This window comes from Salarias fasciatus, chromosome 11, assembly GCF_902148845.1.
Source record: "Salarias fasciatus chromosome 11, fSalaFa1.1, whole genome shotgun sequence".
Taxonomy (NCBI): Eukaryota; Metazoa; Chordata; class Actinopteri; order Blenniiformes; family Blenniidae; genus Salarias; species Salarias fasciatus.
In genome coordinates, this window is record NC_043755.1 from 26596644 (window position 1) to 26620716 (window position 24073).

At 50.3% G+C, this 24073-nt stretch overlaps 1 protein-coding gene across 2 annotated transcripts in view; it reads right to left on the reverse strand.

Moving 5' to 3' along the window:
- Window positions 1-22487, reverse strand: part of cdk14 (cyclin dependent kinase 14) — a 108136-nt gene extending 85649 nt beyond the window's left edge. For both annotated transcript variants that reach the window (XM_030103538.1, XM_030103539.1), the window contains exons 1-2: window positions 22179-22487; window positions 20143-20174 (exon numbers count right to left, since the gene is read on the reverse strand). In XM_030103538.1, coding sequence (XP_029959398.1) covers window positions 20143-20174; window positions 22179-22272 — 126 coding nt within the window. In that variant the 5' untranslated portion in view covers window positions 22273-22487. The remainder of the gene's footprint in view (window positions 1-20142; window positions 20175-22178) is intronic.
- Between the last annotated feature and the right edge of the window lie 1586 nt (window positions 22488-24073).

The window sequence follows — 24073 nt, forward strand, 5'->3', positions numbered from 1 at the left end:
TCTGCAGATGGCGGGCAGCAGGGGCGGCTGGTCGATAGAGGGCGCTAGAGCGCCGCCCCCCCCCCTGTCACATCATATAGAATCACACAGCCCTTCCTTTAATAAAACGTTTTTAAAAAATATTTTACATGCATACACACTATGTTTTAAAAGGGCAGACATGGATAACATAGTCTGACGAGAGGTAATAATATGTATAATGTGAAATAAAAAGTCAGATAAAATAAGAAATGTCCTAATATTTTACGTACATCCGGCCAAGGGGCACACAGATCTTTCCCCATTGACTCTCGTCATAACTTTGACATGCGCAGTTCGTTGCTCTTCTGTGCAAGAGATAGGAGACATCGGGGGGCGCTCTGACGACGCCCGGATTTCCCCTCTGATCGCTTTACACACCACCGGCCATGAGGTGGCAGCAGAGAACAAGTGACTTGGCAGGCGGGTGAAAACCACTAAGTGAGTGACGTTGATCGCAGGGTGTCGGAGTCAGAAAGGCCAAAAAAGGAGAAAATGGAGAGAAAATTCAGTGAAGTCGCTGAAAACAACGGCGTTCGAGAGGAGAACACTGCAGGAGAAATTGAGGGTGAAAGAGCTCGGACCTGATCGACCGGACGTCTTAATTAGACAACGGTTCGAAGACAGAGGGAGGAAATAAACCCGCTCTTTCTCACGGAGCTGGTATGAGAGGATTGCTTGGCTGACTGGATGCAGTGAGGCAGGTGCTTTATTTTGCTTCCCTTGCCTACTTTTCCAAACGAAGGAACCGATCAAGCCTGGATTCAGACAGGTATGGTGGACTTAAAGCATTTTTCTGAGAAAGTGAAAAGGCATGAGCAAGCTCGGAGCCACATGGAAAATGCTATGCGTCTGGGCATGTTTGGAACATCGCTGCTCAGCTTGATGACGGCTACAGGATCGGGATCCGCAAACACAACGAGGAGGTCGACAAAAAAAGGCATGTCCTGTCTAAAATAATAGACTGCATAAAGTTCTGCGGTGCCTTTGAGCTCGCATGGAGAGGACACGATGAGAGCGAAACCTCAGAAAATCCAGGTGTTTTCAGAGGACTGGTGGACTTTGTAGCGTCACTAGATGCAGCTGTCCATGAGCACCTTCACACTGCTACTGTGTTCAAAGGGACATCCAAAACAGTGCAGAATGGACTCCTTGACTGTACGCTGGCAGTTTTGAGAGACTCCATCATTGAGGAAAGTCAGTGTGCAGACTTCGTATCCATCCAGGCTGATGAAACTATGGACATCTCCACTCAATGTCAGCTTGTTCTTGTGGTCCGCTACACAGACAGAGTGAATGATGTGCAGGAGAGATTTTTTGAGTTCATACCTCTGCAGTCTGCCACAGCTCACTCCATCGCCACAGCACTTTTGGAGAGACTGAACATCATTGTCCCTGATGACAAGAAAAGCAAGCTCATCTCCCAGGCCTATGATGGTGCGAGTGTCATGAGAGGAGCCACAGGTGGTGTGCAGAAGAAGGTGAGCGATGTGTATGAGAATGCACACTATGTCCACTGCTACGCTCACCAGCTCAACATCATCATGCAGCAGGTGACACCCCGCATCCCAAAAGTTGGTCAGTTCTTCTCTGACCTGGCTGGATTCTCAGGACTTTTCTCGAGATCTCCCAAGAGGACCAGCGTGCCTGACAGAGTGGTGGCACACAGGCTTCCAAGAGCAAGCACAGTAAGGTGGCACTTCCACAGCCGTGCTGTGAATACTGTGTCTGAGCACAAAGAAGACCTTCTTCAGTGCTTTGAAACCATCAGGGACTCGGGTGACTTCGATCCCAACACTGTGCGAGAAGCTGGAGGTTTTGTGAGACTCCTGGAGGATGATACGTTCTGCTTCTTCCTTGATCTTTTCCACCGCATCATGCCTCATGCGGACATGCTCTACAGCCAACTTCAGACGAGGTCCATCGACTCTGCCTTTGTCCAAGGAGCGACGCAGAATTTCACAGACAACGTGCAGAGGATCAGGTAAATAGATTTGCATGTAACAGTGTTTGTAACCCTTTTGCATCCTTCCACAAAACATGTCCAAGTGAAATACTGTGATTAAAATCAGTCATTTTAAACCATCCATCCAGATCTTAGTTTTTAAAGGAATACTCCACCCAAAAAACGATTTGGCCTCATTTTCTACTCACCCTCATGCTGAGAAACACTCTGGAGCACTTTTTTGACGTTTCAAATGCAGTTGGAGATGTTTGGGGACTTTCGTAGTCAACAAACAGGGACCGACAGAAAAAACGGTCCATAAAGTCCACAAAACGTGTCCATTTTCCTTCATACTGCTCGTCCGCTGTAATCCAAGTGTCCTGAGCGGGTAACGTCCATAATTAATTCTTGACGAGCTAATTTAGTATATTTTAAGAGCCTAAACAGTGCGCTTTCATACGCGCACCCTGAACTACGGAAGCCGCGCCAGACCAAGCAACACGCTTGGCGCTTTCAGCGACTACTTTTCTAAATTGCAAGCGTAGAAGAAGAAGTTCCGCTGTTTATATTCTGCTGTGAGTGACCGAGCTGTGGACAATCACAAAAGTGATTGGCTGCTGTTTTAAAGCTTTGAATTCGGTGTCCTGCTGAAAGGGCACAAGCGTGTTGCTTGGTCTGCCGCGGCTTCCGTAGTTCAGGCTGCGCGTGCAGACATGCAATGGAGCTGTATGAGAGCGCACTGTTTGGGCTCTTAAAATGTACTAAATGACCTCGTTAAGAATTAATTATGGACGTTACCCGCTCAGGACACTTGGATTACAGCGGACGAGCAGTATGAAGGAAAATGGACACGTTTTGTGGACTTTATGGACCGTTTTTTCTGTCGGTCCCTGTTTGTTGACAACGAAAATCCCCAAACATCTCCAACTGCATTTGAAACGTCAAAAAAGTGCTCCAGAGTGTTTCTCAGCATGAGGGTGAGTAGAAAATGAGGCCAAATCGTTTTTTGGGTGGAGTATTCCTTTAACTGATCATTAAATTACAGAGTATTGATTATTTTAATTAACTTCAATTCTCAGTTTAGTTACATTGTATCACTCTAGTTTTTTGAGGAAAGAAAACTTGACTGATATTACTTAATACCAAAACACTTAATGCTAAAGGTCTTGGATGTATTAGTGATGAGTACTAATACATATTTTTTCATCATTATTATTTATCTGTGCCTTGTTGGATAAATTAAAAACACACCCATGTGCACGTCACATGACTGCAACAAAAATGCATTTAATATTAACGATAATGAGTCAACATTAATGATATTTGATGTGCTCGTCTGTGTGACATTTTCTGTCAGTTTCCTGCCAACTAAACTTTGTTTCTGTCCTGTGGCTGGTCAGAGACTCCCTCCCTGCTCTCAGTAGGAACATCCTGGCTGTGTGCTGCAGCAGCCAGGGGTGAAGAAGCGCCGCGCACTGGGACCAGATCACCTGCAGAGCATAGCGGCAAAGCCGAGGCTCTGGTAAACACAATGTCCTGCAATACCTCTCTGATTGTTTCTTTTGTTATTCTATTCTATATGTGGACATTGTCTCTCTTAAGTTGCTGAGTGGTGACCTGAACAATCAAACCTTTTCTCAACATTCATCAGGACACACAGCTTCAGAATTAAATTTAATATCATCAGGCAGCTGTTCATAATAGTTTTAGCAATCCAAACAACATGGCTGCATGTAGAGCTATTATCCAGCTAGACAAACTACCATATGAAGACAGCAAGACCTTTAAGAAATACAGAATTCAACTGCACAACAGCTACTCGTACAGACAAATATGTCAGCGACAGTAATTGATTATCTGTGTTGAATTAGCACTTGTGTTCAAGTGTGAATCTGTTATTTTAATCTGTGAGACATGTTCGGAGCCTGGCACATTAGAGAGATACATGTCGTGTTTACAAACCGTGGTTTCTGGTCATTCACAGTTGAATGCAACACCACTGTTTTCAAACTGAAATGGGACTAGCAGCATTAACAAAATTCTCCATTTGTGCAATGTGTGTCAGTCATGTATTGTTATTTATTCGTGTCAGACAGCTTGATCTGTAAGCATTGTGAGTCCACAGCAAAATTCCCCAAGGGACAAGAGAGTATTTTCTTCTATCATAGACACATTTTCACAGTAAGATTTAATAAAATGGACATGTTTTGAGTGTGTTTAATAGGTTCTTTACAGTGTTATATTCATAGAAAGGTGTTATCTGAACAATTGGACAGGACAGTTTTATGTTGGTCCTCTATGATATAATCTGTGCCTTTGTTTTTATAGGTTTGTGACTCAATCCAGGGCCATGCAAAGGAGCGGTTTGCCTTCACCAAACACCTCATCAGTGCTACACTGCTTCAAGGAGACCGATTCCAGGAGTATGCCAGCCAGTTCCCTGAACTCAACATCACCGAGAGGCCTGGAGGCCGATCCAGTGCTCAACAAGGGCAAGCTGAAAACAGAACTGTCACTCATCTTCAGCAAGACAGAGTTCAGGGGTTGTCATGGTGCTGTGGCTCTACCAGCTCTTCATGAGCAACAGTCTTCAGGACACTTTCTCAGAGACTGTTGCTCTCCTGAAGATCCTCATCACAACTCCGATGACGACAGCTGAATCTGAAAGGTGCTTCTCAACGCGGAAAACAATCAAGACCTTCCTCAGGAACACAATGTCACAGGATCGTCTTCATGCACTGGCCATGCTCTCTACGGAAAAGAAACTTGTCAGGGAGATCCCAGATTTTAACCATAGAGTTATTGAGAAATTTGCATGTCTCAAGGATAGAAGGGCAAAACTTGCATACAAAAAATAAAAGTAGAAGTGATGGAAAGCACCATGCAAGCTCTGTACGATCTTTGCTGGTTTTGATCTCTTACATGTGAGGTTTTACTAGTTTTTTTCTTTGTTATTTAATATTGTAAATAGAAATGTTAGTTGACAGAAGTGGCACTATTCCTGCTGTTTTTTTTATACATTCTCCTAGTTTTACCCTCTTAAATCTTAGGGTTTCGCTGTGTTAATTATCATTGTAAATAGTTAATGTTAACTCACAGAAGCACTTTGGAGCCTGATGCTTTCATTGTTTTGTTGTGACAAAATGTCCAATGTTTGTTGGGTTAATTTGTATGGGTTTACTTTTTGGTTTTTTGAGTATGAAAATATAAATATGTTCTTCCAAACAATAAACTGGACAGAAGAAGCACCTGACTCTCTTGGAAGTTGTGAAAATGATTCATTTTTTTTTATTTTTTTTTACTTTTGAAGTAAAAAAATATATTTGCATATTTGTACATTCTTGATTTGTTTAATGAAAAGGGTTTGTGTGTCGCAATTATACCTTAGCTGAGCTGGACCAAAACATCAAACACTAAGGAGATAAATTCAGATTTACTAACTGGTAACATTTACCTTCATTTGATTGTCTGTTTGACTCAGCAGTAGTATTTAGATGTATCCTTGTTGTGATACATAGCAATACCACAAATAGCCGTGTACATATTATACATTATTCTTATGATCCGGTGATAATGACTGCTTTTTGGTATGGTAACTTAAGTGCGCCCCCTCAAGAGAAAAATTCACCAGCCGCCACTGGCGGGCGGGTTGGGTTTTGAAGATTGATAGAAAATCTTTGGTGCGGGCGGATAGCGGGCGGATGGAGAGTTTAAGAAGCGGCTGCGGATGGAAAAATGAGCCATCTGCGCATCTCTAGTAGACACACCAAAAGGGTGACGGAGACACGGAGTTGTCTGTGACGTTTATGTGGGTTCCAGGTCCGATGGGCTTCATCCGAGATGAATCAGCAGATAGGTGGCAAAAGGCGCTCTGTTTAGGAACCACACTGATGTAAATTTCTCTATGTAGAAACGAGGGGAAATCACTGATATGGTCCAAGGTTCTGGAACAATGGCAAATTAGATGGAGGACAGAAACTTGGGGAAGACTTCTATTCACTATTATCAACAGTGTGTTAAAATCAGTTCCGAGCAAGAAAAGAGCAAACAGTAGTCAGTGGAATAATGTTGGGTCACACCTATTCAAATAGTTCTCTGCGTCTAACAGGAAAGCATATAACTGGGTAGTCCGATCAGGTTCATTAGGCCTTTTTTTGTATTCATGGTTTGGATTCATATACACAGGCCAGAGGTTATTTTTCCTACCTTGACATGTTTCGGCTGCCAAGCTGCAGCCTTCCTCAGAAGTGTCACGTGATGTTGTCTGGTCAGCTGATTTATACAGGTTTTGGCGCCAGCTTCCTACTGGGTGCAGTAGGACGACAGCGCCATCTGCAGTCCGACTTCTTCAGTACTGTGTCCCAGGTATGGGAAAGTTGATACGCCCCCTCTGCCCGGTTCACAGTCTGGGGGGCGCGTTTCCGGATCTCGATGGCCTCCCTGATCCAGCGGTGGTACTTGTTGCTTTCCGTGCCGATGATCTGGGCATGATCCCAGTCCGTGAGGTGGTTTTCCCTCTATAGTGATCGTAGAGGGCAGACTTTAGCTGTTCCTGCTCTGCCTGTCGTTTGGAGGAGCGTGTGCACGCTTTAGATGTTTCTTTTTCGCATTCAGTGCGATGTTCTTTGGTCCTGACGTTGAAGGCTCTGCCAGTCTCCCCGACGTAGGATTTGTTGCACGACAAACAAGGTATTTCGTAAATGATATTGCATTTGTGTTGTGGCTCTATTTTGTCCTTGGGATGTACTAGTAACTGCCATAGTTTTATGTGTGGTTTAACTGGGGTGCTGATGTTGTGCTTATTCATGGCCCGTTGTATTCTCTCTGTGATCCCTCTGATGTATGAAGTGTCACCATGGCCCTGTTTTGTTTCTCAGTTGTTGTTGTTCTCTTTTTTGTGTCTTGGTTTTGTTTTGTTTGTTGGCGGCCTTTGTTTATGGCCCACATGGGATAATTCCAATGTGGGCCATAAACAAGGTCGAAATCAAGGTAAAATCAAGGTAGGCAAAATAACCACTGGCCTGTGTATATGAATCCAAACCATGCATATAACTGGGTTTTGTGAGAAATGTAATAATAATTCTCCAGAAACTGTTTTGCTTGTTTTGTTTGATTGAATGAAAGGTGAATTTTAAAAAAGGATTTCAGTAGAGAAGGAATTCATCAGTTCCCCATAAATAGTGTTGTAAACAGTCGGAATGCATTGATCTCATACCTTGTACTGACAGGGTGAATAAATAGAATTTAGATTGTTTTCTGATCCCACTCTTTAGCGAAAGGAGGCGGCAATGTGCCTGTTGAAATGGTGCCATCCGCCGTCAAACACGACAGAAGAAGAAGAAGAAGAAGAAGAAGAAGAAGAAGAAGAAGAAGAAGAAGAAGAAGAAGACAAAGCAAACAGTGGGTTTGGATCGGGTGGAACCGAATAGAAAACACTGAACAGCAGACAAGTTTATGGCAACATGATTTAAGACCTAAAATATTGTAATGACTCTTGAGTCAGTATTAGTTAAATGTGCTGTTGCACCATTTTTCCTGAGGGTGGCACTCTAGGATTGGAGAGGTGACTGAAGCCAGCCTTTTGCTGTTGTTCATGGACTGTTGGAAAGAGTTCGTGTTTGAGAGATCGGCGTGGGTTACGGCCGCAACAGTAGCCCTGTGTTGTTGTTTGTTTTGCCTAAGTGCAATAAAAAGAGCCGTGTGGAACGACCTGGAGACGTCTGGTGCTTCGCAGATTGCAGAACGTTACACTGGTGTCAGAAGCGGTCGAAAATGACGGACCAACGCACGATGCTACAGGCTAGCTCGAGCAGCCGACACCGGGGCGAGCGGCCAGCCACCGGACAGCGCGCACAGCAGCCAGGTATGTCCACCAGGATTAAAATGGAGCGGCCAGACAGTGATGCAGAATCGCGCCCACCTACATCCACTGTCAGAAAGACTGCTATGCTGCTTGCGGCTGAAGCCGGATTTTCCCCGGGACACGCTCGACGCCGCGAGGAAGCTTCGCACGCTCTGCACGGCCATGATGGATCCGGAACGGCATGTTGCAAGTCACGTGATGTAAACAAAGATGGCGGCGCCCTTGGTCCGGAGGCACCGGGGACCATAAAAACACCTAAGTTCTCCGGCAAGACAGCGTGGGAGGTTTTCAAGGCTCAGTTTGAACTGTTGGCCGTGGCTGCTGGCTGGTCAGAGAAGCATAAAGCGCTGCAGCTGGCTCTGTGTCTCACCGATGAAGCGGCCGACTGCCTCCTGCTGCTGAGCCCCGAGGAGCGGATGGATTATGGTGCGTTGACTGGAGCTCTTCAGAGGCGCTTTGGACAGTTCAATCAGCCCGCGCTGCTGCGCACAGAGTTCAACAGTAGACGCAGACAACCTGGTGAGCCCCTTCGCATTCTTGCTAACGACATTGAATGTTTGTGCGGCCGAGCCTATGCTGACATGCCACCGTCAGTGAGGAAAGAGCTTGCCAGAGACCAGTTCATACAGGCCCTCAGTCCCAAAGAGCTGCGCATACAGACACAGTTAGCTCACCCATCCACTCTCAGTGAGGCGCTAGAGCTGGCTGTGGAGAGGGAAATGGTGAACAACGAGGCTGCAAGGTGTGATGACATGCCAGTGGTGAGAGTAGCAATGACGACAGGCGTGAAGGGACCAGCAGACATACAGGATGCAGTTCGAGTAAACCCTCCCCAGTCACTCACCCCTTTTCGGGACATGCAGCCACGACGCCGCTCCAAGCTTTGTTGGGGATGTAACCAGCTGGGTCACCTCCTCAGGCAGTGCCCCAAATTTGCACCTCTGCAGGGAAACGACCAGGGGCCCGTGTAGGTGGTGGAACGCGGGCCCGTGAAGCAGACACCCACTGCCTGGCACCATCACCATCAACTCTGACCGAAATAGCTGTTGGTTGGACGCAGGTTGGGAGCTTCTGTCACATCCCTGTGACAGTGGCAGGAGTTGGATGTACAGCCCTACTGGACACGGGGTCGAATGCAACCTTGGTGCGTCCTGACATCATCCCGGTGGGGCTCACAGTAGAACCAACCTCTGTTCAACTGAAGACAGTGACTGGTGACCTGGCTCCAATAAAAGGCAGAGGGGAGTTTCTGTTGACTGTGGGAAGCCTCGCTGTGTCTTTTGCGGCGTGGGTGGCTGAGGTGCAAGACCCATGCATCCTCGGGCTGGACTTTCTTCAGACCATTGGTGGTACGCTGGACCTAGGCAGGGGTTTGCTCATTCTCCCTGGAGGGCACAGTGTGCAGCTAACCCCCCCTCCAACACGCACAAACCCCCCAGCCACGACAGTAGCTGCTGTAGCTCCAGACCACGCACGGCAGTCCGAAACACCCAATGTGGACAGCTCTGACCCACAACTTCCCCCTGTCCAGCCCCCGTTGATGCACGGCAACCCTCCTGAACTTTCCCAACACCAGCCAACAACAGAGGAGGAGAGGCTTTCTGCATTACAGGACATTTGGTCCAAGAACAGTGAGGGACTGAGCGATCTACAGAGAGAGACTTTGTGGCAGGTGCTGCTCGAGTTTAAGGACATTTTTGCCCTCAATGACAGTGAAGTGGGCCTAACACACCTGGTGCAGCACGAGATTGACACTGGTGATGCCCAGCCGGTGAAAGTGCGCCCACGACACCTCCCACTGGCGCACCAAGACGCTGCAGACAGAGAGCTAGATGAGATGCTGAGGGCAGGAATAGTGGAACCCTCAGACAGTCCATGGGCCTCTGCAGTGGTCATGGTGCCCAAGAAGAAAAGTTCCAGGATGCGGTTCTGTGTGGATTACAGGCCACTGAATAAAGTCACTAAAAAGGACTCTTACCCCCTCCCCAGGATTGATGAATCCCTAGACCTGGTGTCTGGGTCCTCATGGTTCTCATCTCTGGACCTCCGGAGTGGGTACTGGCAGGTGCCATTGTCTGCAGAGTCCAAACCCAAAACTGCTTTCTGCACAGCCAGGGGATTGTGGCAATTTAAAGTCCTAAGTTTCGGTCTCTGTAATGCCCCAGCCACGTTTGAGAGGCTTATGGACAAAGTGCTGGCTGGTATCCCTCGCCAAAAGTGCCTAGTGTACCTTGATGACCTCTTGGTTCATGGCAACTCCTTTGATGCAGCCCTGGATTCACTACGTCTGGTGTTAAGGCGAGTGGCGGACGCAGGACTGAAGCTGCATCCAGAAAAGTGCCACTTCCTTAGGAGAGAGGTGGAGTTCCTGGGTCACAAGCTGGGGGAAGAGGGCATCAGCACATTGGAGGAGAAAACTCAGGCCATCAAGGATTGGCCCACCCCCACTGATCAGACCCAGCTCAAAAGTTTTTTGGGGCTAGCCTCCTACTACAGGAAGTTTGTGCAGGGCTTCTCCTCTATTGCTGCACCCCTCTTCGGCCTTCTTCAAAAAGACAGTGTCTTTGATTGGACACAGGACTGTCAAAACGCGTTTGACGCTCTGAGAGCAGCACTGATCGCAGCCCCTGTTCTTGTGCCTCCTGATGCAGCCCTGCCATTTGTCTTGGATACTGATGCCAGTAACGTTGGACTGGGGGCGGTGCTATCACAGGTAGGGCCTGAGGGAGAGAAGGTGGTGGCATATTTCAGCCGAGTACTTAACAAGAGTGAGCGTCGATACTGCGTCACGAGAAGAGAACTTCTTGCTGTGGTGGCCGCTATAAGACATTTCAAATACTACCTGTGTAGCACGCCCTTCACAATCAGAACAGATCATGCTGCCCTGCAGTGGCTGATGTCATTCAGAGAACCAGAAGGCCAAGTGGCTCGCTGGCTGGAAGAACTCCAGTCTTTCAACTTCACAATCGCCCACAGAGCTGGGACCCAGCACTCTAATGCTGATGCTCTGTCCCGCCGACCATGTGCTGCTGAGGGCTGCCGCTACTGTGAAAAGAGGGAAGAGAGAGAAAAGGAGCTCACACAATGGGATGATGCAGCTGAACTCTCCTGTAGAGCACTGCAGGTTGTGGATGCAGCGGGGTGGAGGTCTCAGCAGCTACACGACAGTGACCTGGAACCAGTGCTGCAATGGCTGGAGGGAGGGCGGAGGCCAGTCTGGGAAGAGATTACTGGCCTCTCCACTGCCACAAAGGGACTGTGGTCCAAATTTGACATGCTGCGCCTGAAAGACGGAGTGCTTCAGCGAGCATGGAAAGAACCAGCGACAGGAGAGGAGAGGTGGCAGATCGTGGTGCCTAAGTCACTGAGGGGTGCTGTACTTGAGGCCTGCCATGGGGATAGAGGATCAGGGCACTTTGGGGTCTCCAAGACGCTCCGTCGCCTCCGCCAGGGCTTCTACTGGGGCCAGCACAGGCGAGACACAGAGGATTTTTGCCGCTGTTGCGATGCCTGCGCAGCTCACAAAGGCCCCCTCGATCAGTCCCGGGCTCAGCTCCAACAACAACCAACTGGAGCACCCATGGAGAGGGTGGCTGTGGACATTATGGGGCCCTTCCCCCACACTGAGAGAGGCAACCGCTATGTACTGACCGCCATGGATTATTTTACCAAGTGGCCGGAAGCATATGCCATCCCGGACCAGGAGGCAGAGACGGTGGTTAATGCTCTGGTGGAGGGCATGTTCAGCAGGTTTGGCACAGCGAGCACGCTACACAGTGACCAGGGGCGAAATTTTGAGTCAAAGGTGTTTGCTGCTATGTGTGAACGGCTGGGCATACAGAAAACCCGCACAACACCTCTACGGCCCCAGAGTGATGGCTTGGTGGAAAGATTCAACAGAACACTGGCTCAGCAGCTAGCCATCCTCACTGCAGATCACCAGCGTGATTAGGACACCCACCTCCCTCTCATTCTCATGGCATACCGATCCGCCGTACAGGACTCCACCATGTGCACACCTGCACTCCTCATGCTGGGGAGGGAGCTTCGGACTCCACCAGAGGTGGCTTTTGGACAACCACCAGATGCCCCTGATGCACCACCTGGCCGAGATTATGCAAAGAAGCTGCAAGATCGCATGGAGACGGCGCATGCTTTTGCTCGAAACCACCTGGAGAAAGCAGGCATGAGGCAGAAGAGGAACTATGATGTCACATCAAAAGGGAGGAACTTCCAGACAGGAGAACTAGTCTGGGTCTACAATCCAAAGAGAAAGAAGGGGCGCTGCCCTAAGTTGGACAGTCACTGGGATGGACCCTGCTGGGTTTTGGAGAGGGTGGGTGAGGTGGTTTACAGAGTCCAGATACCACCCAAGGGCAGGAAGGTGGTCTTACATAGGGACAGGCTGGCCCCTTATAGAGGACACTCACTTCCCTGTTTTCCCCAAGGACCTGCACACCCCCTCACGGCCCCTCAGATCACGCTTGACAGTGTTTCTCCCCCTGCATCACCTGCTCATCCTGACCCAGGGATGGAGCCCCCCAACTCTCCCACACAACACTCACACCCGCTGCCTGACACTCACATACACACACAACTGGGACTGTCACCCCCTTCACCTGCTTCTCAGTCCCATGGTGCCCCCAGTCGGCCGAGAAGGCGTCGACAGTTGCCACGGCGCCTCAGAGACTGTGTTGTTCCCTCGGGGACGAGGAACTTTTTGTTGGGGGGACAGTGTAATGACTCTTGAGTCAGTATTAGTTAAATGTGCTGTTGCACCATTTTTCCTGAGGGTGGCACTCTAGGATTGGAGAGGTGACTGAAGCCAGCCTTTTGCTGTTGTTCATGGACTGTTGGAAAGAGTTCGTGTTTGAGAGATCGGCGTGGGTTACGGCCGCAACAGTAGCCCTGTGTTGTTGTTTGTTTTGCCTAAGTGCAATAAAAAGAGCCGTGTGGAACGACCTGGAGACGTCTGGTGCTTCGCAGATTGCAGAACGTTACAATATCATATTTAAACCCTTTTAAGACATTTTTAAATTATCAAATGCAGAACTGTAAATTAAATACATTTAATACTTTTTAACACCCTGCGGGAACCCTGTTTTAGCATTAGCATTAGCTTTAGCATTGGCCCCACTCAGGTGGGTCTGACTGCAGGGGGAGCATCAGCCTCTCTTCACTCCACGCTTGACTCCGTTGATCCCCTGAAGATAGAAACAGCTCAGAGGAGGACAGCTCCACGGTAGAACCAACAAATGCTCACATTAAAGCAATCAGCACCGGAACTGGCAGAAATCACAGTTTCATTCATTTACAGAATGATCCCAGGTGAGACTCTGCCTCTAATGACTGAGTGCAAACGGAAACAACAATCATCTGACGACTGAGACCACTTCTGAAATGAGCTGCTACGTCCATCTGCAGACAAACACTGCTCAGAAACCTTCCCACCCGCTGTGACGCAGCAAAGGGGCTTTTTTGTCCGTGATAAGTCAGTAAGTCCATTTCCTCATGCCATCAGCCACTGATCTGAATGAAAAATACCTTTCTGTACTCGTCACAAGACAGGAATTTGGATTTAAAGCACTTTTTTTTTTTGTAAACAAAGTTATCGTTTGTTTGTTTAATGAAAGCCAAACCAGAGAGCTGTAAAATATTTAGTGGGTAACAGGAGCGTTTCATCTTAGCTGGAGGTGTCTCACTCTGTCTGACTCAGGATGCTCAGCTTCCTCTGGAACCTGCTTCAGCTGCTTTCTGGACATTTGGACAGGGCAATATGGGGATCGAACCTGCAACCCCATGGCTGAGTCAGAGCGGCGGTGCGGGCAGTGGCGAGGGCGGCGGTGCAGCCTTGAGCATGACAGACTGACACCAGTGTGAAAGGCCGATGACAGCAGGCGGCCCCTCTTCAACATTTACATTTTAATAGCTCAGCAGTATTCAGCCCATCAGCTTCCCTCCAGGCCAGTTAGAGGAGGCTTAATTAAAGACGTGATTAGACCTTTCAGAATGCAGAACGAGCTTCCCTCTCCGCCCCGCTGCTGAGACCATGTGGTTCATGGTGGACTCGTCTATCAACACCCTCTGGAGTCTTCGCGGCCTGAGGCTGCATGCTGGACCAGACGGCTCTAATCCTCCCGCTGCAGGACGGGGGAGAGACGGAGTCCAGCGAAATGAGCTCGGCCACGGCGCTCAGACTGGATCTGACCCCAGGCCTCAGCCAGCAGCTGTCTGTCAAAGCCAAACGCCCCCCGCTGTGACCAGTCGGCCAGGATTATCCCCCACATGCAGAGCGCTGCCAGATAATGAGTGCACCGACGCCGCTCGGCCTCCGGTCCGCTCCAGACCTTCCCTGCAGGTCTTCCCGGCGCCCAGCCTCTCCTCCACGGCTCCGCTGGAGCCGCTGACGGAACTGGAAGTAGGCCAGGGAGGCGGAGGTCTTGTTGGACACGAGCAGGAACAACCGAGCTGCAGCTACCATGACTCAGTCCAGGAGGAATTCACCTCGGCGTGTCCCACAACCACGTCCAACGCGTCCACGTGATGACGGAGCACCAGGCGGTTCCACTCTCCCCACAATCCACATTCCACATTCAGTTTGTAATGACATTCTGTTTCATGACCAGAGACACGTCGGCCGACCAGTTTAACAATGTTCCTGATGGTGCTGAAGCTGAGAGGTCTGCAGACCACCACCTCGCCCCTCCACGCCGAGGAAACGTCCTCTGGAGCCGCCGCATTTACCTCACCCTCTAAAATAGATGTTTTTTCATCCATCTCAGTAGTTTCAGGACTATTTCCAGTTGTTTGGCTTGAAGAGACTTTTTTCTGCTCTGAGCCGCCGCGGTTCGTCTGAATGTTCTCAGGAATCAGAAGCAGGTAGCTGGTCGGTTAAGTCTATAGTCCTCTGGAGCAATAAACAGCCACGTGAAGCCAGCACTGCACCACGCTGCTTCCAGCTGCTCGCCACCAGCAGGTACTACTCCACAGCTCACCACCAGCAGGGTAACCCCAGTCCGGGTCAGTCCAGCTCACGGTCCCAGTGAGGGGGGGAGCTATCCCACGCTTGGTGAATCCACAATGAGCCACTGAGCTCAAAGACCTGCGTCACTTCACTTATCGAACCTTTCAAGGCTTCAGGAAGTTTCCGGGACACGCTGGCCATTCATGGTGCAAATGCTAAAAGCTATATGCTAACCTCCAGAGCCAGCAACTTAATCAGACTTTAAAAAGTGACAGATTGTGATTCAAATAGATTGAACACACATCATAAATTTTAGGTTTAAAAACTTTTCAACGATTCTGTTTTTAAAGTTTTCCTTCAGTTGAATCAGTCACCGTGAACATTCTGACCGTTTTCACTCTTCTGCGTTTGAACCGTGTCCTGACAGCAGCGTCCACCTGCAGGACAGATGTTTGAGTCCTGATGTTTCAGCGTCCTGGACAGTGACGTCCACAGGAGGCGGTTCAGGGTCAGGGCGGCTGCTCTGGACCAGGGGCCAGGCCCTGCTGTCACACTGCAGCTGGAGGTTAGCGATGGAAGAGGCCGTTATCAAGCTGAGAGGCTCATGTGAGGCTCAGCTCGAGGAAACGTGTGAATTCCTGGCTGTGATTAGTCTCGGACTATTCTCAGAACGCCGCCTCACGTCGTCAGAGAAGGACAGAAACTGAGCAGAAGAAGCTGCCGGCCTGTTTCAGTCCGTCTGAGACTCTGAGTATATTTCAGTCCGCTCCATCCTGCTTCAGCCGTTTCAGCCTGACAGATCTTGTTTCAGTCCGATCCAGCTCATTTCATACGGCTTCGTACAGTTCTCCGTGGTGAGATCAAGTCTATTCCATTCTACTAAGTTTCTTTCAGTCTGTTTCAGCTCATTTCAGAAGGATGCATCCTGCTTCAGCTCGTCCGTTTCAGCTTGTCTGACCCGTTTCTGAATGTTTGACTCTGTTTCAGCTGGTTTCAGTCCTCTCTGTGTCAACAGGCTTCTGTCATGGTGTGTGTGTGTGTGTGTGTGTGTGTGTGTGGATCTCTGGAATGTTTCTGTTCTCTTCTAACAGACTTCTTAATCACAATACCAACATGCAAACTTTTAGTCATTACAAAATAAAACACTGAAACTCCTCTAACCCCCTTGTCCCTTTCAGGGCGGCGGGGGTCTGGAGCCAATCCCAGCTGCCATGGGAGGGGACGGGGTCCACCTGGACAGTTCTCCACTGTGTCTCAGGGTCAACACAGACCACCAGTCCCACTCACTCGGGGAAATGTAGACTCACCAGTTAACCTCGCAGGTATGATTTTGGACCGTGGGAAGAAGTCAGAGGACCAGGACGGAACCCCGGAACACACAGGGAGGACAGGATCAGAACAGGTTCAGGATCAGGATCAGGTTCAGGATCAGGATCAGGTTCAGGATCAGGTTCAGGATCAGGATCAGGATCAGGTTCAGGATCAGGATCAGGATCAGGATCAGGTTCAGGATCAGGATCAGGATCAGGATCAGGTTCAGGTTCAGGATCAGGATCAGGTTCAGGATCAGGATCAGGATCAGGATCAGGTTCAGGATCAGGATCAGGTTCAGGATCAGGTTCAGGATCAGGATCAGGTTCAGGATCAGGATCAGGTTCAGGATCAGGATCAGGTTCAGGATCAGGTTCAGAACAGGTTCAGGATCAGGTTCAGGATCAGGATCAGGTTCAGAACAGGTTCAGGATCAGGTTCAGGATCAGGATCAGGTTCAGAACAGGTTCAGGATCAGGATCAGGATCAGGATCGGGCTCAGAACAGGTCCAGGATCAGGTTCAGGAATGGATTCAGGAAGAGGTTCTGGAGAGGTTTCAGTGGTTGAGGCTCTCTGAGAGAACAGCATGGTTCTTCTGGTTTAATGGATTCTGGTCTTTAGCCACAGAGCTGCAGTGGGTCTGTCCTGACACCAGCAGCATGGTTCATGAAGCGCTATGAGACAGAGACGAACTGCAGGGACCAACGAGAGGACGAGAAATGCCCTGGTCAAATCAGGAGAACACCGAGGGAATCACAGGACACAGAGGACGTCCTGAATCTGAGCTGAGAGGACACGTCCCAAAAAGTCCACTTTCAGAATCCCAGAAGCTGATAGAACAGATATTTCTGTATTTCCAGAATGTTAAAGTGTTGGCATCATATCTGATAAGTTAGCTGGCAATGCTCTGTGGCCAAGGGAGAACATGCAGAACCACGTTCACTCTGTTTATTAATCAGTCTTCATCTGATAGGATGTAGAGTCTAGAGGTGACCCCGACAAGAATTTCCATAGTCGAATCTGATTTGTCCGATCCTGCCAATAGTCGACTGATAGTCGAATCTATCGTCTTGTTTGGCGGAGCGGGGGGAGGGGGGGGGGGGGGGGGGGGGGGGGGGGTGAAGCGTGTCTACACGGGGCGTCGGAGCAGCGCAGCACAGCGCAGAGCGGTGCTCACACAGCACACGGAGCGTCGGGGTGTCTACAGCCAGGCCTGATTGCACTAATAATAATAATAATTAAAAAAAAAAAACAGTGCAGGCAGGTAAAACAACACTTATTTTTTTCCTCCACACTGAAACACAGACTGGAACAAAGTGTCGTAACTCTAAACATCAAACAAATGAAGAATAGTTCAAATGACCACAACCAAACCCTCTTCTAACAAACGGACTAAAGCATGTCATTTATTTATATCTATAATCTCTGCAGATAAGCTCACATTTTTTGGCTAAACAATTTCTCACATTATCTGCTCAAATTAAATGAAATAGGCTTAATTGCACTGTGTCGGTACGTTTCGCAGCGCAACATCCACGCAAAAACAAACACTAAATTAAATAGATAAATAATATAATAATAACCTAAAATATTACAATTAAACGAAATAAAAGTCAGCATTAAAAATGAGAATTGAGTAACAGAACCGTCTTTTATTAGCCCAATTATCTGGCTACTGACCTGTTTAAGGTGGAAAGCCATGTTGTTGTGGAGTGATATGAAAGGACACAACTTGCATTTGACTTTTTTGGATCATCTTTGACTTGGTCTGAAGTTCTGTTTTTTTTTTTTTTCCTGACATTGTGAGCCTTTTAAAGTTCAGCCAAATCACCACCGAGATGCTGCTCTGTGACGGAGCTCTGCATCGGATTGTGCCACTCACCATGGTGGTTCATTCACAAACACTAAATAGAGAGAATATTCAATAAAACTACAAGTTAAGTACATTTTTCCACAGTGTATTTGATAGGCTAACATGTATATCAAATAGGCTTCATATCATGTTTATTTGGAAAAAAAAAAACCAAGCAATTCTATGTAAAACCAGTCATTCAGCACCCCCATACAGCTGGAATGGAATGGTCCTCGTTTAATAACCACATTTTTTCGATGCTTCAGCTGTATGATTGGCCGTCGAATCAGGCCCCTTCCAACGAATCATCGAATCGCGACTATCTGAGGACACCCCTAGCAGAGCCACCACAGAGCAGCTGGAGAAACCCTCTTTGCTCCCTGTAAATCATCAACAGTTTCCAAAACTCTCAGAATTGATGAGTGAATAAAACAGAGATGTTCTTCTGAGGAGGGCAGATTGGAACCACGTGTGATCTGACGCAATAACAAGAGCAGGATCATATCCACGCTGTGCCTGCTCACTGCAGGAAGTACTTTTTCCCTTCTCAGATTCTTTAAATTCTTCTTTAGCAACAAAGACCATTTATAGCAAATGGTCCAACAAATTCCCACGGCTCCCACTTCTGGAAAAGTCTGCTTCTCACCAGCCGTCCTCTAAAACATGAGCCTGGCCTCCTCACAACCACAGCAAGAACTCAGCTGATCCAGCCTCTTTCACTGAACGCCAGCAGCTTTCAGTTAAACACAGCTCACATTCATCAGTTTCTGTTTCCCTCTGTCCTATTTATTGATCTCACACACACACACACACACACACATGTCTCACACGTCCACACAGGGCGTCCTGCTGCCTGCTCACTTATTCATAAGCCCGGGATCAGGAGCTCTGTAAATAACAGTCACACAGCTGGAGCCACCAGAGCCGCCGTCACGCCAACACCAAAGGATTCTGGGACATATTGACCGCCTCATCAACCTACAACTGCAACCTGAAGGACACTGTGGGAGAAATCAATACGCTGAGGCCGGCAGAAGACAAGCAGAGCCTGCTGGACTCCTGCCATCATGGCCGCCGGCGCCGCCGTGCTCATGAGCTGCACACGTTTCCCAACAGCTGCCGGCGAGCGGGCTCGAAGCGACCGGCCCTGTTCCCCTCGCTCTGGAACTCTGTGCAGACACATTTCTGTCACACCTCCAGTTTGCAAGTTTATTAACCACATCAGCGGCTCCCGACGGAAACTCTTCTTCTGCTGGAGAGCCAACAGCGCAGAGGCCTCAGAGCGCCGCCCGTGTTCCAGTCCAGCGTTTGAGCCCAGTGAAGAACGGCGGCCGTGGTGACGGAGCGAGAGCCTGAGCGGTGAGCCGGACCCCTCGCGTCCATTCACTCCGTCACCGAGTGGCTCCGACTCCGGTCCCTCTCCTGGTCGGAGTCCGGCAGCGGGAGGCAGCGGAGCGTCGCTCAGAGAGCTCCTGGGCGCCATCGCAGGAAAACAACTGCCGTGAATCCACAAGCCGACTGTGGACGAAGCATGGTGGGCGGCGAGGGAGGGGTGGGAGTGGAGCGACTCCTCGACTCAAGTGACTCAAATGGCTCCGACATCCGGTTGGCTCCGGCCCACAGCTCCGGAACCCGGCGGTCACCCATCGCTACAACACGGCCGGTTCCGGAAAACTGCAGGTGAAGCATCACTGAGAGACGGAACGCTCAGCGCTGCTGCCACACCGGCACCAGAACCAGGACCTCCAACACACCCCACAGCCGAGTGGACCCGGCCCCGCACCAGACACAGTGAGGGGGTGTGTGTGTGTGTGTGTGTGTGTGTGCTGGGTGGGGATAGCTGGAGATCACTGTGTTCTCATGCAGCAGGAATTTGATAGATTTCTTCTTCAGCGGCTGTGAGGAAACGTCACCATCAGCCGGCTCCACTCAGCTCTCAGCAGCAGAACCAGCAGAACCAGCAGAACCAGCAGAACCAGCAGAACCAGCAGCAGCAGAACCAGCAGCAGCAGAACCAGCAGCAGCAGAACCAGCAGCAGGGACAGAACCAGCAGCAGAACCAGCAGAACCAGCAGCAGGGACAGAACCAGCAGCAGGAACAGCGGGTACAGGAACAGCGGTATCAGCGGCGTCGAGCACATTAAAACATGATCTGAGTGGAAACGCTGACGGCCGGTCTTCTTCCTACCTCATCAAAGCTGCTCTCCTCTTTCTTGAAGGCTGCAAAGGAAAACAGGAGACAGACTCAATGTGTTGAAACGTCCTGCAGCAGAACTTAAAAAAAAAAAATAAATAACGGCATACTGGCTCATAAACCACATCCAGCACTTCGACTGGGTAAAACCCCACATAAAGAAAGACTTCAACCCCCGGAGGCTTTCACCATAATGAAGAAGTGAATTCATGCTGGAAGAAGCTTCACATTTTCCACTGGCTGATTCAATCGATGTTGACTGAGAGAAGCTGGAAGCAGGAAGCCACGGCCCATCTGCTTCTTTTCAGAGTAAAACACCCTGCTCCGTGGTCGTCTGGTTTAGGCAGGTAGATGCAGTGTGGTGTTTCTGTGGGGGCTGAGCTGCTCCATCCCCGCCTCCCTGAGCTTCAACAAGACTGTCCAGAGGCTGAGAAGGTGGAGGGCGGGGTGGAAACAGCTGCGCTCCACCTCCAGTCTGCCCCCTGCTGGGCTTCAGTGCTCGGCCTGAGGAGGTCCCAGGTCACGACCTCCACCTCCATCCCTCCAGGACTCAGCCCGTTCCAGACACTCCGGGACGCTGCTGCAGCCGTGCAGGACGGCTGTCGAAGCTCTCACTCTTCATAAGAGGCGCTCCTCACCCAGGTGTCAGGAGACACAGCAGGTCTCCGGCAGGACGGGAGTGATGCTTCTTTCACAGCCTGCTTTAAAGACTACAGTCTGAATCAAGCAGAGGAGAGAGTGAGGACAGGGTCAGGAACCATCAGATGACAGAACGCAGGTCTGAACACACACACTCCTTCAGAGCGCTGTGAGCAGCATTTAGTGGACAAATCCACTTCAGCGGGTCAGTGCTCCCGTCAGAACCCTCCACCCTCTGAGTCGCCTCTTTCACACGCTGGAGAGACAGACGACAGACTTTCTTCACTTCACAGATAGAAGGAGCGTTGAAGCTGTCAGCTGAGCATGTGAAAGGCTGAGGAGACGAGTCCACCGTCCTCTGCTACTATTATTACCGCTAATTACCGCCGATCCCTCCTCGTGACTCCAGCGCTGCCGCTGAGTGAGAAGGAAACGAGACGCTTTCACTTCCTGGTTCCTCTCCCGGTTCCACGTGACGTGAGTCCAGACTCTCACCCTGTCAGCAGCCTTTCTCTGATCAAACCTGGAACCTCCAACAGCTCTGCACCGGGGTCAGAGGTCAGAGGTCAGAGAGCCGCTGTCTGCAGCACTGAGTCAGATCGGACCAACCATTAAAAAACAATGTGTACGTCAGTACAGTCCACCGCTGGCACGGCGACGCACAACAAACACACCTCTCTATATTTACATTCATCTCTGAGCCAATCAGAGACCAGACAGACCCTCCACCGCACCACGGAACCCAGAACCACCACGGAACCCAGAACCACCACCGGGCCCCACACTGCACAGCCCAGACGGGACCGGCGGACCCGTCCTCAGGGTGGACGCTCCCGAGAGTCCGCCACACCGCCATGACCCAGCATGCAGCACACCACGTCCCAGCCGGAGGAGGAGGAGGAGGAGGAGGAGGAGGAGGAGGAGGAGGAGGAGGAGGTCCCGCTGTGCTGGCCTCAGGTGGAGGAACCCTGACAGCCTGGATCATCCAGGACTGAAACACCCTCTGAACGCCGAGCCCCGACCCTCTGGACCAGGTTAATGGTTCAAATCCACACCTCCTGTGCAGAGTCTGCATGTTCTCCCTGTGTGTGTGTGTGTGTGTGTGTGTGTGTGTGTGTGTGTGTGTGTGTGTGTGTGTGTGTGTGTGTGTGTGTGTGTGTGTGTGTGTGTCCGGACAGTTCCTGGTGGATTTCTTGCAGTTTGCCTCTTGACAGATTGTTTGCTGAGCAAATAAACAAAGGGAAAGTGTGTATGGATGTGTGTTTGTGGTTCCAGGTGAAGAGGCTGTCACATTGCTCCGTGTCACATTGCTCCATGTCACATTGTTCCATGAGGTCTGGGAGCTGCTCCTGCCTCCTTCAGCCTCCCTCCCTGACAAAGGAAGTACTCACCGATACTCCTGAAACTCTCGGACAAAGTTCTCCTCAGCTTCCTCATCCTGCCCCTCTTCTCGGCGGGCTGGGGGGCCGGCAGCAGGTCGCACATGGCCCCGGTCCGGAGGGGGGCCGCGGGGCGGCGGCAGCGGGGATCCGGGGCTCGGGACGCCCTGCGGGGCTTCTTCAGCCGCGGCTCATCAGAGGACCCCGGTGTCCAGCAGCTGCATGTCCGGAGCGGCGGAGGGAGTCCTGCTGGAGGCGGTCCTGCTGCGGGGCGCTGCGGGGCGCTGCGGGGCGGGGCGGGGCGCCCTTCTCTCCGGGAAAGCCTGCGCTCGGACCGCTGCTCTTTTTGTTCTGTCAGCCTCTCAGCCCTCCCAGCTCCGCCGCAGTCGAGATGTCATTTTGGGGAATCTCTCCGGTTTCCTCCCCCGGACCCGCCCCGGCCGCGGCGCCATTGGAGGAGGAGGCCGTCCGTCACGGAGGGAGCCGGGGGCGGGCCGGGGGAGAGAGCAGCGGCCGGGGGAGAGCTCCAGCGGCCGGGGGAGAGAGCAGCGGCCGGGGGAGAGCTCCAGCGGCCGGGGGAGAGAGCAGCGGCCGGGGGGGGGGGGGGGGGCTCCAGCAGCCGGGGGAAAGGAGATCAGCATTCCAGCCTCTGGACAGAGGACTGGCTGTTGAACATTTCGACTGTTTTCCCACCAAGCTGTTCTGAGTGATCAAGACTCGACCGGATCTCGACCCAGGTGGTCCAACAAGTTCAAGATCAACGTCAACCTGCGATTCAGTCCTGAAATCCTGGAGAAAGTTGTTGAAGTCAGGTTGTTAAAAACCTCAGAGTCTTTTCAGTCATCACAGCCAGAGACCAGGATCTGGAGCTCATCATAGACCAGAGACCAGGTTCCAGAGCTCATCATAGACCAGAGACCAGGTTCCAGAGCTCATCAGACACCAGGATCTAAAGCTCTTCACAGATCACAGACCAGATTCTACAGCTCAACATAGACCAGGAATCTGGTTCTAGACCTCAACAGGGATTAGGTTCTAGAGGTCTCCAGACATCAGGTTCTTGAGCTCATTAGACACCAGGATTTAGAGCTCTTCACAGAACAGAGACCAGGTTCTACAGCTCAGCAGACACAAAGATCTAGAGCTCATCAGAGACCAGGTTCTAGACCTCATCGTAGATCACAGACCTGGCTCTCGAGCTCACCATAGACCAGACACCAGATTCTACAGCTCAACATAGACCAGAGACTAGGTTCTAGACCTCACCATGGACCAGGGATTAGGTTTTAGAGGTCTCCAGAGGCCAGGCTTTAGAGCTCACCATAGACCAGACACCAGGTTCCAGAGCTCATCATAGATCAGCGATCAGGTTCTAGAGCTTATTATAGACCAGAGACCAGGCTCCAGAACTCACCACAGACCAGGGATCCGGATGCTTGAACATAATAACTGTGTCCTTGAGAGCTTCTGGACTTCTGCTGAGTGTGAACAGGTGTGAGTTACTGTCAGGGGCTGGGAGAGTCACTCAATGTGAAGCCTGCCAGAGAACGGAGAGATATTCCGGTTCTGGTTCGCCTGGTGTCTTCTGTAGGTCTGTCACTGAGAGCGGCGACTGATGACTGGAGAGGATTTATCTTCCCACTGCCCCTCTCTGCACATTGAGAAGAAAACCACCGAAGATCACAGATCAGATGCCGCTGGATAGTTTATAGAGAAAAATAAAACGAGCTGTTCGGAGCGTGTTTGACGTGGGGCTCTTCATCTTGGACAGCAGCTCCCAGACTGCGGGGTCAAGCTCTGGAGAATCCAGACTCCCTGGAACTTCATGTCTCATGATGCTTTTCAAGGACCGGTGGTTTAAAATTTCCTCCATTCAATCACCGGGGCTTCGGCCTTTACAGACATGA